Raw genomic sequence first — 15,575 nt, 5'->3', positions numbered from 1 at the left:
TCAGGATGTAATTCCAATGGCATAGCTACCCACAGTACCACCATTGCACGGAACACCACACCACGGATCCACAAAGCGAGCACTGTACCAAGCACAAAAGCACTGCCGCACAGAACGCTGGACAACCCTGATGTTACAAGAGCACCGAGCTCACTGCAGTCCATAGCAAGGAGCACAGGCATCACCCATGGTGCACCAAGACCTGAAGGAAATCGACGCCCAAAACTGGGTCCGGCGCTACACCACAACCAGCAGACAAAAAATACAAACATCAAACTATACAAACACTAAAAGAAAAACAAAGGGAGAAAAAATAAAAATAAAAAGCTCCGGTGAGAAGCAGTAGCCAAAACGTGTACAGCGTACTCTCAATTGGAAATGGAAATTCCCCTACAGTCCAAGTGGCTGCTCTAAATTGTCCATAGGTGTGAATGTGTGTGTAAATGGTTGTTTCCCAAGCCCAGAAATGGGAGGGTTGTGGCAAGAAAAGCATCCAGCGTAAAACTATGCTTCCAATTAATATGACATGTGGATCAGTAGGGTCCACACGGACCCCGACCTGGCAACAGTGCTGAAGAAGAAGAACCTTGGGTTATGGTTTTACTTTTTTTTTTTTTGTGCCCTACGATGGACTAGTGCCTCGTCTGGGGTCATTTCTGCCACGTTGCCCAGTGTTTGTGGAATAGGCTCCAGATCCACCATGACTCTGCGTAGGATGTAAAGAGTTTAGTGAAAGATGAATGAATATCCGTATTTGAGTCTCTGCTTTGTTCAGTTAGTTAGTATCATCATTTTATTTTGGTATTAAATTTTTAAATGAAAGTGACCTTGGTGATTTAGGCAGCTTCAACTATTTATATGCATGTGTACTATTTTATAAGTATTTTATACTCTACTGCACTACATTTCTCTCTCTCTCTCTCTCTGTTATTATTTCTAAAAAAAAAAATTGGGGTATGTTGCTGAAACATTGCTACAACTGCACAAAGCAGTTATAACCAGAAACCCTTGTGCCGCTGCTGCTTGTGGGTTCAAACTCATGATTCTTGGTTTGTGAGAACATATTTTCCTGTGTCAGGAATGGAAGAAACTGAAAACAAAACAAACAATAAGTCAAAGTTTTGGGTACTATAAAAAAAAACCACTGGCTTTTCTGGTGTGCTATTTTTAGTGCTCACACCAGCCCCCAGACATCAGTGTCACATAGTTTCCTCACTGTTTCACAGGCAGCAATGAGACGAGAGAAAAAAATGAGCACAAAGAACATGTTCAGCATCATGCTGTCACACACACACACACTGTCTGTGCTTAGTCTTTGTCAATCAAGACTTTATATATTTAGAGTAAATCCATTTGTTTAGAAAGGTTTTACATGTTTACTTTTATGTCTTAAGCAGAAAAAACAGAAAGAGAATTGAACATGGCATCATTTCTTCATAGTTTTGCCTTCAGACACCCACACACATCTGACATTAACGTCACTTGTGTTCCGTAGGCTATTTTTAGGCATTTGTGTCTTTTTAGAAAATGAGTAGGCACGGTTGTTAATGGTGAATTGAGAAAGGGTGTCAGCTTCTGTGTTTCTTTTCATTGACAGGATTTAACATGCTCATTAGAGTAGCAAGCTCTTCCAGAACATTATAATTTAAAATATTAAATAAAAATATTGTAATGTATTTTTAGTTTTAAGATTTGCAATACTTTGCCTAAACTAAACCATATCTGAAATATTCTTTGTATATATTTTTAAAAAAATTCTTGTGTTCTTTCTTGTTATCTTTTGTAGATACCGAAGGAAGACCTGAAGAAAGCAGAAGTCAACTCGGAATATTTAAGGAATAAAGCCATGCCAAAAGAATAATTGATGGAAAAGGGATTGGCTGCTGGTTATAAAAATGAATTTTTAAACATTCAAATCTGGATCAATTCAGAAAATGGAAATGGAGGACCTTTTGTTTAAGCGTCATTGTTAGTAAGTCACCTGGAATGACTATATATTTGAAAGCAAATTAATAAACAGTACCTTGAGAAACCCAACAACTGAAATACAGAATAATGGAGCCACATGGAACAGCTGCTGGACAAAAATGCAGCAAGGAACCACGTGAGAAAAACTCTTTACAAAGAAAGTGGGTCTCTGAGCCCTGTGCTGGTACAAAGGGAAACACTTACGCGGAAAGTGGTATCAGTGGGACGGTTATTGCAGCTTCTGGAAAGCTGCTTTTAAGTGCAGAGTCTCAGTCATCTGCAGAAAGTCAATTTTTTCCCAGGTCTTATTCTTATCAGTTACAACATTCATACCCACAGCAGCCCATGCAGAAGCCTTTCCTTACTGGTACAAAGTCACAACCTGGTTTGGAGCCCCATGCTTGGCCTTTCCCGGGTAAATTGCAATCTCTGCCACAAGATGATATGTTTTCTGTGCACTCACGTTCTCATGGAGCTTTCCCCCGTCAGAAGTCACCAAGTTTACCTAGTGCTTTCTGCCAGTATTCACAGTCAAGCTCTGAGCAAAAAGAGGAAGGACATAAGAAGGAACAGAAACCCAAGAAGCCAGGCAAGTATATTTGCCAGTACTGTGGAAGAGCATGTGCTAAGCCCAGTGTGCTTAAAAAACACATACGATCACACACAGGGGAACGCCCCTATCCATGTGAACCCTGCGGCTTTTCATTCAAAACCAAGAGCAATTTATATAAGCATAGAAAGTCTCATGCCCATGCTATTAAAGCAGGACTTGTTCCGTTCTCTGAGTTGGCGACTCGCACAGATATTGATCAGGCATCTTCAGTTGGTGAAACAGAGGTACAGTCTGATGGCGATCAAAGTACTGACACTGATGAAGAAACTGCGGAAGGAGCCATGTACCCGGAAAAAAGTAGCTCCATACCCCAGATATCATTTGACTCTGACAAAAGCACTTTAGACAAAGGTGGTGAACCAGCATATGCAGACTCAGCAGAAGAGATGGCCATGGCATCTATGAAAGTGCCTATTTTAATTGTTCCTAAACAGGGGCTTACAACAACCATCGAGTGTACCCCATTCACAGAAATTAGGGGATCCAGTTTAAGAGGAATGGTCCAGGGAGATGAGTCACATACTGTCAAACAGAAACTTGCTTTAAGACTCACTGATAAAAAAGGCCAAGACTCAGAGCAGTCTCTGAATTTGTTGAGTCCACACAGTAAAGGCAGCACGGATTCTGGCTATTTTTCTCGTTCAGAGAGTGCTGAACAGCAGATTAGTCCACCTAACACCAATGCAAAGACATATGAAGAGATTATGTTTGGAAGATCTTGGTATTACAGACCCATCTCCAGATCTAGACATCCAGTTACAATTGGAATGACTGCTACTGCTAGTCCTGACCCACAAAACAAATCTGCCCTGATAGAAATGGACATGGGAAAGATATCAGAGGATCACATATTTTTCAAAGGGCCTTTTGCTGAGTCGCAAATGGTTGCAACATGTGACCCAAAGCAGTACCCTCAAGGCTCTCTTCTGGAAGCTCCTTCTGAGACAGGTCCACTTTTACGAAGTAACTCAATGCCAACACCATCCCCTACCAATCTTAATGTCCCGTCAGCTCTGAGAGGGAGTCACTCCTTTGATGAAATGATGTCCCCAGATGATGTATTTTATCCAGGGGCTGCTGGTCTAAGGAGGCTGAGGAGACAGGCTGCTTTTGAGCAAGGGGAATCTGAGAACTATGGCAAGATGGGAGGTCCATTCTCAACAATGAAGATGGGAGAGAGAGAACAGTTGATGTCTGAGTTCAAAGGCTCAGGATCAGAACTTGCTTGTCTTGAAATGCGTACAGCATATGGTGGCTGTGGTACAAAGGTTGAGATGACCACAAGAAAACGACGTAAGGAAAAGAGTGTTGGTGATGAGGAGGATTGCCCTGGGCAGTATGATGACATGAAAAATGTCTCTCTTGAAACAGCTGGGGACTATGATCTAAAGCAAGGAAGTCAGGAAACTTCAGTGGCTGCCCACACAGGTAGAGGATCTAGGTATCCTGGTTACCATTCATTGGAAAGTTTTGATAAAGTTGTTGGTATGTGTCCAGAGGATGTTGTGCTTATTCAAGATACAGACCGAAAGGCTGCTGTCAATGTAATATCTGTTATTCAACATACTAACTTGCTTAGCAGGCCAAACTCATTTGAAAAGACTGAATCAATTGAACATCAGTCTTATCAGCCAGAAAAGCCTGTTGGCCAACTCTCTGAGCAATCTGACCCTGAGAACACTGATGATGTTCAAAATCCTGAATCTATTCTGAGGTCTGAGAGCATGGATCATCAACAGCAAGGTGATAGTGAATTGGTATCCATTTCACCTAGTCAGCAATATCATATACCCCACAAACTTGTACGGCAACCTAACATTCAAGTACCTGAAATTAGAGTCACAGAAGAACCAGATAAACCAGAAAAAGAACCAGAGGTACCAGCTAAAGAACCAGAGAAGCATGTGGAGGAATTCCAGTGGCCACAGAGGAGTGAGACTCTGTCCCAACTCCCTGCAGAAAAATTGCCCCCAAAGAAAAAACGTCTACGTCTTGCAGACATAGAGCACTCATCAGGGGAATCAAGCTTTGAGTCTACCTGTACCAGTCTGTCAAGGAGCCCGAGTCAAGAGAGCAACCTGTCCCATAGCTCAAGCTTCTCAATGTCATTTGATCGAGAGGAAAGCATGAAATCAGTGTCACCAACAAAGCAAGATGATTTTAGTAAACAATCAGAATTTTTGACTGTACCAGGGAGTGGTCATTCTCTTTCAATACCAGGCCATCACAAGGAGATGCGTCGCTCCTCATCAGAACAGTCACCTTGTGGTTTACCTACTGAGGTGCCAGAAACTCGTAGCAAATCATTTGATTATGGAAGTCTGTCAACTAGTTCACGACAAGGGGAGTTATATGCCAGTGCATCATCCATGAAGGAACGTAGACGTGGATATCTGGTTAGACAGGCATCTCTGAGTGTCTATCCTGAAGTTGCACCTCAGGAACAATGCTCTGAGTTAAACGTTAAACAAGAGCTTTCTGACCCCCATGCTTTACCTTCTCCTTGGCAAGGCACATCAACTCTAACCACGCCACCCCACCTTGTAACTGGAAGTGATCTAGTAAGACAAAAACGAGGATCATATCACTTGCTTCAGCAGAGCATCAGTGAAGACAGCCTTTCAGATGACTTGCAAAAGTCACCACGCTTGCCAGGCCAACTGTCAACAGACAGTGAAGCTTCAATACATGAGCACATGAGCCAGGATGTAATGCAACACTCCCCACTTCCGAGTAGCTTGGTATCATCACCATTTTTTCAAACAATGGTCTGGTATACTGACCCAGCACGACCCAGGCAGCACCAGGGGAATCATCAGCTGCAGAAATTACATATCCGACCACCAAATCTACAGCCTAATCTACATAAATCCCACCAACCTCTTCATCAAATACAGGTTTACAATGAATCAAATACAGATGGGGCAAGTCAAACATATCCTTATGTCTCAAGAGCTTCTACACAAACTATTGGCACTTCATCAAAAGTGCTTACGACAAATTCAGTTTTCTTACAGAAAATTCAGCCAACCTTTACCACTCAAAATGTAGGTTCACAGTCATCGCTTCCTGGAATGCTCGTCCCTGTTAGAATTCAAACAAATGTGCCATCATATGGTAGTGTTATGTACACAAGTGTTTCACAAATGCTTGCTACTCATGCTCAAAGTACTAGTTCTCTCAGATTAATAGCCCCAGACAATACATCTACTAGTACACTGATGGGCATATCTTCAAAACACCCAGCAGGGTTCAGTTTAGCAAAAATATTAGGTCATCCAGAAGGATCTTTACAATATCCAATTTGGAAAGTTCCTGAACCATTACCTGGAAGACTGAATACTGGCATACCATTGTCCTTGACATCAGGAACTATTTCAACTACAGATGCCTCCTCTAATATTGGAGGGAGTAAGAGAATGCTGTCACCAGCTAGTAGTCTTGAACTTTTTATCGGAACCAAGCAGCAGAAACGGATTAAGGAGGAAAAGATGTATGGTCAAATAGTGAAAGAGCTAAGTGCAGTTGAGCTAAGTAATTCAAGTGCACCAAATGATGGTGACGCATCACCACAGCCTGATGTTTTAAAGAGAGATGACTTAGTAGATGATCTGGAGAGGATGTCCTCATCTCCACCAGCTAATTACCCATCATCAATATTCTCCTCTGCATCTGATGTGCCACACAAGGAAAGCTTTACTCCACCTCTACAAATTGTAATGAACACTTCTAAAAGAGCAGAGTCCCCAGAGGAGCTTGATGTAGACAAACCCACTCCAGAGGCCACCTCAGGCCCTGAATCAATGATCTCAAGTGACACTCAAGATGAACTGAAGCAGACCAAGATCCCGGTAAACATGTTGGTGCAACTTGCTGCCAATCAGGGTGGTGCTGTATGTGGGAGCACTCTCCTGCTCACTGATTTAGCAGATGTTGATCAGTTCTTTCAGTTTCCAAGTCTACGTACGACAACAAGTGTTAGCTGGTGCTACCTAAATTACACCAAGCCAAACTATGGTCAGACAACTCCCTTAACCTCTGTTTATGGCTCTTGGTGTGTCAGCTCTTATAACCCAAACCCACTCAGCCTTAGCACAAAGGCAACCCTGGCATTACTCTGCTCCAAACAGAGGAGGAACACAGAAACGTATACAATGGCTGCTATGTATCAGCCAGGGACTGGAAAACTTGTCTCATCCCTGTTGTGGAAGCAGAAGTTTGAGCAGGTAATGAATACAAGTCAAAACAACACATGAAATTTAAATGAAATTATGACTCCATATACTTGAGTATAGAGATGAAACGTGCACACCACTTCGATTATGTATATACTATGTATATACTTACTTATTCTCTCTCATGTTTAGAATTTTAAACATCTTCATGTAATAATTTTTTGGTTTACATTTATAGATGAAGCCAGAGCTCATGAAGCTAGATATTGGCAAGTTGGGAAAGAAAATTAAAGGGGTAATCTCAAGGGACAGAGTGAAAGAGGACCATGGAGAGAAGGAGGCTTCATCAAAGCAGGCTGAACCCACACGCATTAAAATCTTTGAAGGAGGGTATGTTCAAATTCGTGTCATCATTGTTTGCGTTTTTCCAACCACAAGCTCTTGGGTTTTGTTTGGCTCCCTATTTTAAAGTCTAATTAAATATTATTGTGGTTGTGTCACAAAATGTCCAGTTTCTGGATCGTGTTTCTGTAAACAGTACTGAATATATGTAATGTTTCCATAAGAAAAATTGAACAACTTTCATCAATTACGTGAATTTGCAACTTTTTTTGTTGCTATTGGAAGCACTGAGACATAAATATCTAAAAATAAAAATTTTAAAGTAGGTTCATCTTCTTTAAATGTTCACTTTATGTACAATGCATGAAATATAAATACATAACAGAATACAAATATGTATCCATATGTTAAACTCAGGTACAAGTCCAATGAGGACTATGTTTACGTGCGGGGCCGAGGTCGAGGAAAATACATCTGTGAAGAATGCGGTATCCGTTGTAAAAAGCCGAGCATGTTGAAGAAACACATTCGCACACACACTGACGTGAGGCCATATGTCTGCAAGTTCTGCAACTTTGCTTTTAAAACAAAAGGTAGGTTTCCTCCTCTATGTATTGCAAATCCCTTGACGTTGTCCAGATATATAGTTTGAAATAAATGGCAAAAGTGTTTAATTTGAGTTAGCAATGCAGTTATTTGTTTGTGCCATAGAAAAAGTAAATTGAAATTTTGGTACTGTTGATGTATTTAAAGGCCAGCCACATCCTTTCCAAGTCTTTAAAATTCGTAAACTCTGGTTTCAGGAAATCTAACAAAACACATGAAGTCAAAAGCCCACATGAAGAAATGCTTGGAGCTTGGAGTGTCAGTGACATGTATAGATGACGTGGAGGGAGTTGGTATGAACGGGTCTTTTATTTTGAGAAAAAAACAATAATGTGATGCATATTAAGCTTTGTACACTGTGGAATACTATTAGCTTAATTAAAAAGAGGAGACCTAACACTACCAGGATTCATGTGAAATAGCCAAATTAACTCTTTTAATGCCACAGTTAAGAGGATTTTTTCTTTCTTCAGATACTGCTGAGGAGATTCAAAGAGATACTGGAAAGATTGGCATGTTAGAAATCATGGCGGAGCACCAATTTTCTGATGCTGATGATTCAGATGGGGCTGAGGAAGATGGTGATGAGGTGGATGAGGATGAAGATGATGATGATGATTATGATGGTGATTCAACACCAAAGACACCCTCTCGAAGCACAAGCCCACAACCCTATGTCATCCCGTCACATTCTGTCACTGCAGTTGCCGCATCCCATGACACTGGCCCTGATCCATTAGGCTCAGCCCCCAAGCAGCCACTGTTTGGCTATTATAGTAGTTTGCCCAGTATTCAAGTCACTCAACTCATGGTGCCTAGTGAGAAGGCTAGAGAGAGCCAAATGGCAGAATACCAGAAACTGCTGCAAGGAGCTTTGGGTGAAGACCCCAAAAACAGATTGGAGATGCCTACCTCCATGGATGAAGACCCTGGCTTGTCTCCAGAACATAGCTCATCTTCTTTTGAATTCTCCCCTTCCCGTCTGTCTTCACCTAGCTGTGACTCCTCACCTCTTCGAGAGCCCTCACCTAGTAGTAGGTACTTGTCCCCCAAACGAGACCTCTCCCCACGGGGTCGTTTGTCACCAAGAAGGGAGGCATCCCCCCTAAGACCTCTGTCCCCCAGGAGAGATATCTATAGAAAGGATCTGTCTCCAAGGAGAGACATGTCCCCCAGAGGCCTCCTTTCACCAATCTCCCATGCAGGGTGTCCAGTGTCTCCCGCAAGAGATCTCTCTTGCAGACGTGAGCTGTCTCCCAGAGGCCGCTACAAAGGCATGCTCAGACCGTTGTCTCCAAGAAGGGCACCTCACCTTCACAGTGGACCTTGGACACTCAACCAGCATCCACATAGAGAGATGGCGTCAGTGGCTCCAAAGAGCAGGAGCCACTCGGAAATGAATATGGTAAGTGACGGTTTTATTGAAGTTGATAATTCATGCTGTTATTTTCTCTTATACTCTTGTGTCTTATCATTGCTGTACTTGTAATTGTGATAAAATAATTTGATTACTCCAGACATCCATAATGACGAAGCTAAAGCATGTATATAGTTTTTCAGGAGTTTATTAATTGTGTAAAATCTATTAAATTTATTAAAATCAGAAATGTAAATCTCTGATTTAGATAAGTATTTAGACCCTTCACTAAAGGTAGGGTTGTAGTCAAGACTTCCATTGTCAAGTCCAAGGGCTAGCCTAGATCAAGATCGAGTCCAAATGAAAGAGAGACAGAGTCAAGATTGGCACTGATCAAGTTTCACTCAGCTTCAAAATGGTTTGCTTTTCTCCCAAAGACAGCTTTCTGGTCTTCGTATTGGTTTAACCTTTTTAACAGCACATGTAATCTTCACAGGAAAAACCCAGGGCTCAGACCAAGAATAGACATTCAGAGCTATTAATTGTTTAAACAATCAATCTAACAGGGCACACCTGGGCAACAATAAACACCTGTCTAAAAATGGGTGGGTTCAAACAAAAGGTGGCATGTTCTGATTTGTTTAACATATCTAGATGAATCCAAAATTTTCAGACATCATTCCAAAATGTTGATTTACTTCTTCTGAAGCCATTCCTTTCTTAACTTGGATTTGTGCTTTGGGTCATTATCATGCTGAAAGGTGAACTCTTCTCTTCACCCTCAGCTGTCTAACAGAGATCTTAAGGTTTTGTGATAAAAATATATTGGTATTTGGAGCAATCCATGATTCCCTCTATTTTGACTAGAGCCCTAGTCCCAGCTGAAAAAAGCAGCTCTATAGCATGATGCTACCATCGTCATGCTTCACTGTGGGTATGGGGATCTTTGGGTGAAGAGCTTTGTGTTTTTGCACCAAACATATCTTTTAGAATTATGCCTATATACTGTAGTTCTACCTTAGTCTTTTCATAATACACCTTGCCATATTGGTTGAGGTGATTTAGGCATGCTTGCATGTTGTTGTGGGGTTTTTTGTTTGTTTGTTTTTTTGTTAGACAGGACTTCGGTGTAGCCACTCTACCCCAGAATCCAGCCATGTGAAAAATTGTTGTCACCAGTACTTGCCAGATCTTCCTGCAGCTCCTTTAATGCTGCTGTAGGTCTCTTGGCAGCCTCCCTGATGATAAATTTTCATCTTTTCCTTTTACCCCATTTTCTACACTGGTTGATGATGGTCTTCATGGTGTTCCATGGTACATCTAATGTTTGAAAAAATATTTGTACCACTCTCCTGATCAATACCTTTCATCCGCAGCTGAATGAACCCAAGTAAAAAAAAAAAAAAAAAAAAATATATATATATATATATATATATATATATATATATATATATATATATATATATATATATATATTTTTTTTTTTTTTTTAAATTATTATTAGTATTTTTTTTTAAATCGTACATAAAATGCCTGATCTTTATCTGGGGTTAATAAGAATCACTTCACTGATGACAGGTGTAAGATAACTACTTTTGCAGGAGATTAATTCCGAGCACAGTTTTTGTTTTCCTGTATTTTCCTAAACCATTTCTATTTGTTTTTCACTTAAATTTTGTTGTTGCTATAATTAGATAACATTACATGATTTTTTGGTGGCATCACGATGACATATTTCCAGCAAAGAAATCATATTGCATAGCGTATTGCTGTAAGCTAATCTGACTAATATTTATTTTTAGAATCAGAGAACGAGTTGCTATCCCCAAGGAGATAAACACAGCACAGAAGCTCCATCTACACACCAAGGTCTTTTTAGCCATCTTCCCCTCCACTCCCAACAACAGGTTCGTACACTATTCCCTATGATTCCAATTGGTGGAATCCAAATAGTGCCAGGCCTGGCCCACCCTGCTCGCCTTCCTCTCAAGACGACTCCATCAGAGGAATCCAGTGAGGCATCTTTCCACTTCTCAGAGGGTTGTGAGTCTACCAACACACAAGGTGCAGAGGATTCAGTTCAACCACAAGAGATGGCCCTCTCCCCAAAAGCTGGAAGTTTAGCCCCCTCACCTTCTTCTCAGAAGTCCAGAGATGATGGTAAAGGCCTGCGTGACAAAGAGAGCAAGCAGGAAGAAGGCATCATGACATGCACTAAGGCCATTGCTTCTTTGCGCATTGCCTCAGAGGAATCCTTAGGAAAGGTGGCTGGTACCATCGAGCAGATCCAACAGCACACATTGTCTCATTCTCCTACCACCCAGCATGAGGGTACAGCGAGGGGGATTCAGAAATTTAGTAGCTCAGAGTTCAGGCACTCCAACACAGAAACTGGTGTGTCTACCACATCAAAGGCTCCTGCAGGAGGCTGTCCCCCCGTCTACAATACAGGGGCTGCAGAGAGGTCACCTGGCCAACAAGGCCATAACAAGAATCCATCCAGCACAACAAACGACTGACAACAGCTGAACGTCAGAACGGAGAACAATACATTACACTCATGCTGTATGTTTACACATACACAGTCACACTCAAATCCTAGAGTGTACATGTACAGTGTAGCATGCCTTTTATAACCTGGTTTGCTGTTTTAACTATGGTTACTTTCTTATTTAAAATGTCAGAGAATAACCTATATGTTAACTTATACCTGTATATGAGCCTGACCAAAATTGCTTATGAACTCTGTCTGGTACTCTAAAATGTACAGATCTGTGTGCCTTTTTTCATTTATGCTTATATTCTTATAAGCATATAAAACACGAAGACATGTAAATATGTCAAACTTTGTGTATCCGCTTTGTATTAAATGCAGGTTGCTGTCTTTTTGGACACCAGAGTCTAAATGATGTGAAGTATCAATATATGTACGGTTGCACTAAAACATATTTTTATATGAGTGAAATGAAATGGCTTTTGTGTACAGCATCAATTCTATGATAATATTTATTGTATCTTGTTTCATAAATTGTAAAAAAAAAAAAAAATTTCTTAATGTTGTGGATGCCTTTGCTAAGTAAAGCATGGATTTTACTATTGCATAATAAGAAGAACAATATATGTATACTGTAAAATGGCTTTCTATTAGAAATATTCATATACTTCAAGCCAAACTTGTTTTATCGGGTTTTCTCTCGGATGGACACACACACACACACACACACACATAACACAGAATGGTGGTTGGTAGCTTTATGTTCTGACTGCCCTTTTCCTGTCAGCTAAATAGGCTACACACTAGTTGTGATATTGCTGCTCTTTTATGTAGAACTGTCAAGCATTAAGTGAATCAGTTTGTCGATTGGTTCACTTCATTTGAAAACATTCTCAAATGGTTGTGAAATATTAATCATGTCGCTTGAAGTATTTGTTTTATTAATTAGAATGGGGAACATTCCAACAGATGTATATATTGAATGCCCATAATCCTGTATACTCATAGTCATACATACATTGAAGGAGTTCATTATGGGCCATGCCATCAGTCCATAAACTTTTTTTTAAATGGTTATAGGTTGGTAAACTCCAATAATAGCTCTTAAAATGCACTTTATATTTCTTAAACCTTTAAGAAAGATAATCCTGCGCTATAATGCTATATCTGAAACTCATGCTATATCTTTTGAAATTTTGGAAGTGGGATTCAGTCAGATTCAACACAGTTTCTGATTAAACAATTTAACTGGAGCATGGAGCCAGAGCACTCCCATGTGTAAATCTGTAATTTGTACTGTGTGTATTTGATCCATGTTATTTACTCCTTGGACATTTTTGTCAATAGTACCTGGTATTCACTGTTAAGTGTATTAATATGTTAAAACCCAAGGTATCAAGAGCATAAATCATTGTAATGAAAGATAAAGACATACATTATATACATAAATGGGTAACTTTGTGATGTCAGTGAAAATACATTATCATACACAATTTTGACAATAAATGACAATACAAAAATAATAATTTAAAAAATCTTCTGGATTGTGTTTTCAAATAAATGCAACTGTGAAAACTTCATGTGTACTTGATCCTACTACTACATAGCTATTAATCTATCTAAATCTATTTTTTTTAAAAAAACTATCAATAATTTGATACTAGTCCCCAATTATCTAGTCACTCAGTTTTTTTAAATTTAATATACATTTAATGTAAATATTTAAATATGTATGTATATTTAATATACAGTAGATACAATATTTATCTGAACACAGGGTGTTTTTTTTTTTAATTCAGTGAAATTGTCTTTTCTCCAAGGGGAAGAGAAACGGCTACATTAAAATATTCAGATTTTTTTTAAAGACTCCAACTAAATTTAAGTTCCTGTTTAATTTTCTTGATTTTCAAGAGTTTATTCTTTATATTTACTTTGAAGGTTCTTTTGTATAGCACCCTTACATGAAAAACGCACTCGTGGGAGATGTTAAAATGCTCAATAATTCAAATTTTTAATAATGATTTACTGCTGAGGTCACCCAGGTATGCCTATAGGTGGAGGTCCTAGGTTGGGGGAAGGCTGTTACTGTATACCTTGTGGAATAAGCAGGAAAACCAATATTTCTTAGATATGGATTTGTGTACATAAGTGACTGAATTCACCCCTAAAGTCCTCAGAGCACACAGAGATTATATCATAATCATAATCCTTAGCCCCACCAGTTTGGAGAATCTGTATTAGATTTGAAATTTAACTGGAGGTGGAGAACCACTGCCAGTTTTTCACTTCATGTCATGTGAATTGAATTGCCTCGGCAGCAGCAATAGTATTGCTTTTATCATTATTATAGATTTGAATATTTCAAATGAATGCATTATTAACCAGATCCATCAGCAGCTTTTCCAACAACCATTTGAGCGAGTGTGAGATCTGCCCTTTTTAAAGTGAATATGTGCAGGAGTTTATTAGGAAAGCCTGGTTCAACTTAACAAATTGTTAATCTATGTCATGATGTACATTAATCCAGCTTGTCGATATTTGTTTGAGTGAAGCTGGCTATCATAACGAAACCCCAAGTTTATTGATCTTGCTTTGTGGCTTTGTTCTGTTTCCAATCTTCAACTGTCCAGTAGAAGACACTAGCTTAGCTGTATACTTATGTAAAAACTTTCTGAGTTCAGGCAGTGAGGTACAGGGAGACAAGCTTCACAATGCAGGTGCATTTTATTTTTTAAACTTGCATGTTTCAGTGATTTCAATGCACACACACACAAACACTTTGGGTAACACAATTCTCTCCCTCTGATTACTGGCTATCTGAAAGACACAGAGAGACACATATTAGTAGACAACCAGTAATTACAGACAGATGCAACCCATCACGTTACCTGCTGGTTCAACCTGACTCTTTGCCATTCACAGCCGACTCTTGACTACACCCTAGCTGCCACATACCCCCACCGCTCGACTGAGGCTGGGGAGCCATTCAGCCTACAGTTGACTCCCCCTTGCAGGAGAGGTAATCCATCACCATCATCTGTGCCCCCAGCCTTTGGATCACCTCGAACTTGAAGGGCTGAAGAGCTAGATACCAAAGAGTGAGCCATGCGTTGGCTTCTTTCATGCAGTGGAGCCACTGGAGAGGGGCATGGTTGGAACAGAAGGTGAAGGGACATCATAGTACCAGAGAGTGACGACCAGACACTCCTGCTTTATGATACCGTACTTACTTTCTCATGTTAAGAGCTTCCAGCTGATGTGCAACACTGGGTCCTCCTCCCTCTCCACCACCTGGGACAAAACTGTCCCCAGCCCTCTGTCCGATACATTGGTCAATAAAATATTTACATTACATGGCATTTAGCAGATGCCGTTGTCCAGAGTGACATAGAACAAGTGCAAAAGTCAGGTACAGGTACATGAAGTGCTGAACTTCTAGACAAGAAAGTTCTAGCGCCAACTGAACAAGTGACAATAATACTAAGTGTAATATTCTGTTGAAGTATCAATACTCAAACAGCCAAGGAAACAAACCAACCATACAAAGTACAGCTAAATAGATAACTCAAACAGCTGAGCCCAGGCTAAACAGTACATGGCCTGGGTCAGTGTAGACTGAAACACAGTTACAGAGTGGGTAGGGAAGCAGGGGAGAGGTGCAGTCTGAAGAGGTGAGTCTTCAGTCTGTGCTTGAAGGTGGTCAGGGAGTCAGCAGTTCTGACCTCAATGGGAAGGACATTCCGCCAATGGGGAACCAGGACAGAAAGCAATCTTGAGCAGGTTGGGGAGGAGCAGAGAGGAGGAAGAGCCAGGTGACTGGTAGTAGCAGAGCATAGGGATCTGGCTGGCACATAGGGGTGGATCAGAATCTGGAGGTATGCTGGCCCTAACCCCTTGACAGCTTAGTAAACTAGCACCAATGTCTTAAATTTGATATGATCTGCGATAGGTAGCCAGTGCATGTCAGCAAGCAGAGGGGTGACATGGGAAGAATGAGGGAGGTTGTAGACTAGGCGAGCT

The 15,575-nt window shown here is 40.4% G+C and overlaps 1 protein-coding gene across 5 annotated transcripts in view; it reads left to right on the top strand.

Annotated features, from left to right (window-relative positions):
• hivep2a (HIVEP zinc finger 2a) overlaps positions 1–13,078 on the top strand; it is a 141,575-nt gene extending 128,497 nt beyond the window's left edge. For all 5 annotated transcript variants that reach the window (XM_060914201.1, XM_060914197.1, XM_060914198.1 and 2 more), the window contains 6 exons: positions 1,787–6,807; positions 6,995–7,146; positions 7,516–7,691; positions 7,902–7,997; positions 8,178–9,109; positions 10,864–13,078. In XM_060914201.1, coding sequence (XP_060770184.1) covers positions 2,056–6,807; positions 6,995–7,146; positions 7,516–7,691; positions 7,902–7,997; positions 8,178–9,109; positions 10,864–11,580 — 6,825 coding nt within the window. In that variant the 5' untranslated portion in view covers positions 1,787–2,055 and the 3' untranslated portion in view covers positions 11,581–13,078. The remainder of the gene's footprint in view (positions 1–1,786; positions 6,808–6,994; positions 7,147–7,515; positions 7,692–7,901; positions 7,998–8,177; positions 9,110–10,863) is intronic.
• Positions 13,079–15,575: the final 2,497 nt, after the last annotated feature.

The sequence above is a fragment of the Neoarius graeffei genome, chromosome 2, assembly GCF_027579695.1.
Source record: "Neoarius graeffei isolate fNeoGra1 chromosome 2, fNeoGra1.pri, whole genome shotgun sequence".
Classification (NCBI taxonomy): domain Eukaryota; kingdom Metazoa; phylum Chordata; class Actinopteri; order Siluriformes; family Ariidae; genus Neoarius; species Neoarius graeffei.
This window is presented reverse-complemented; position numbering and strand designations above follow the sequence as displayed.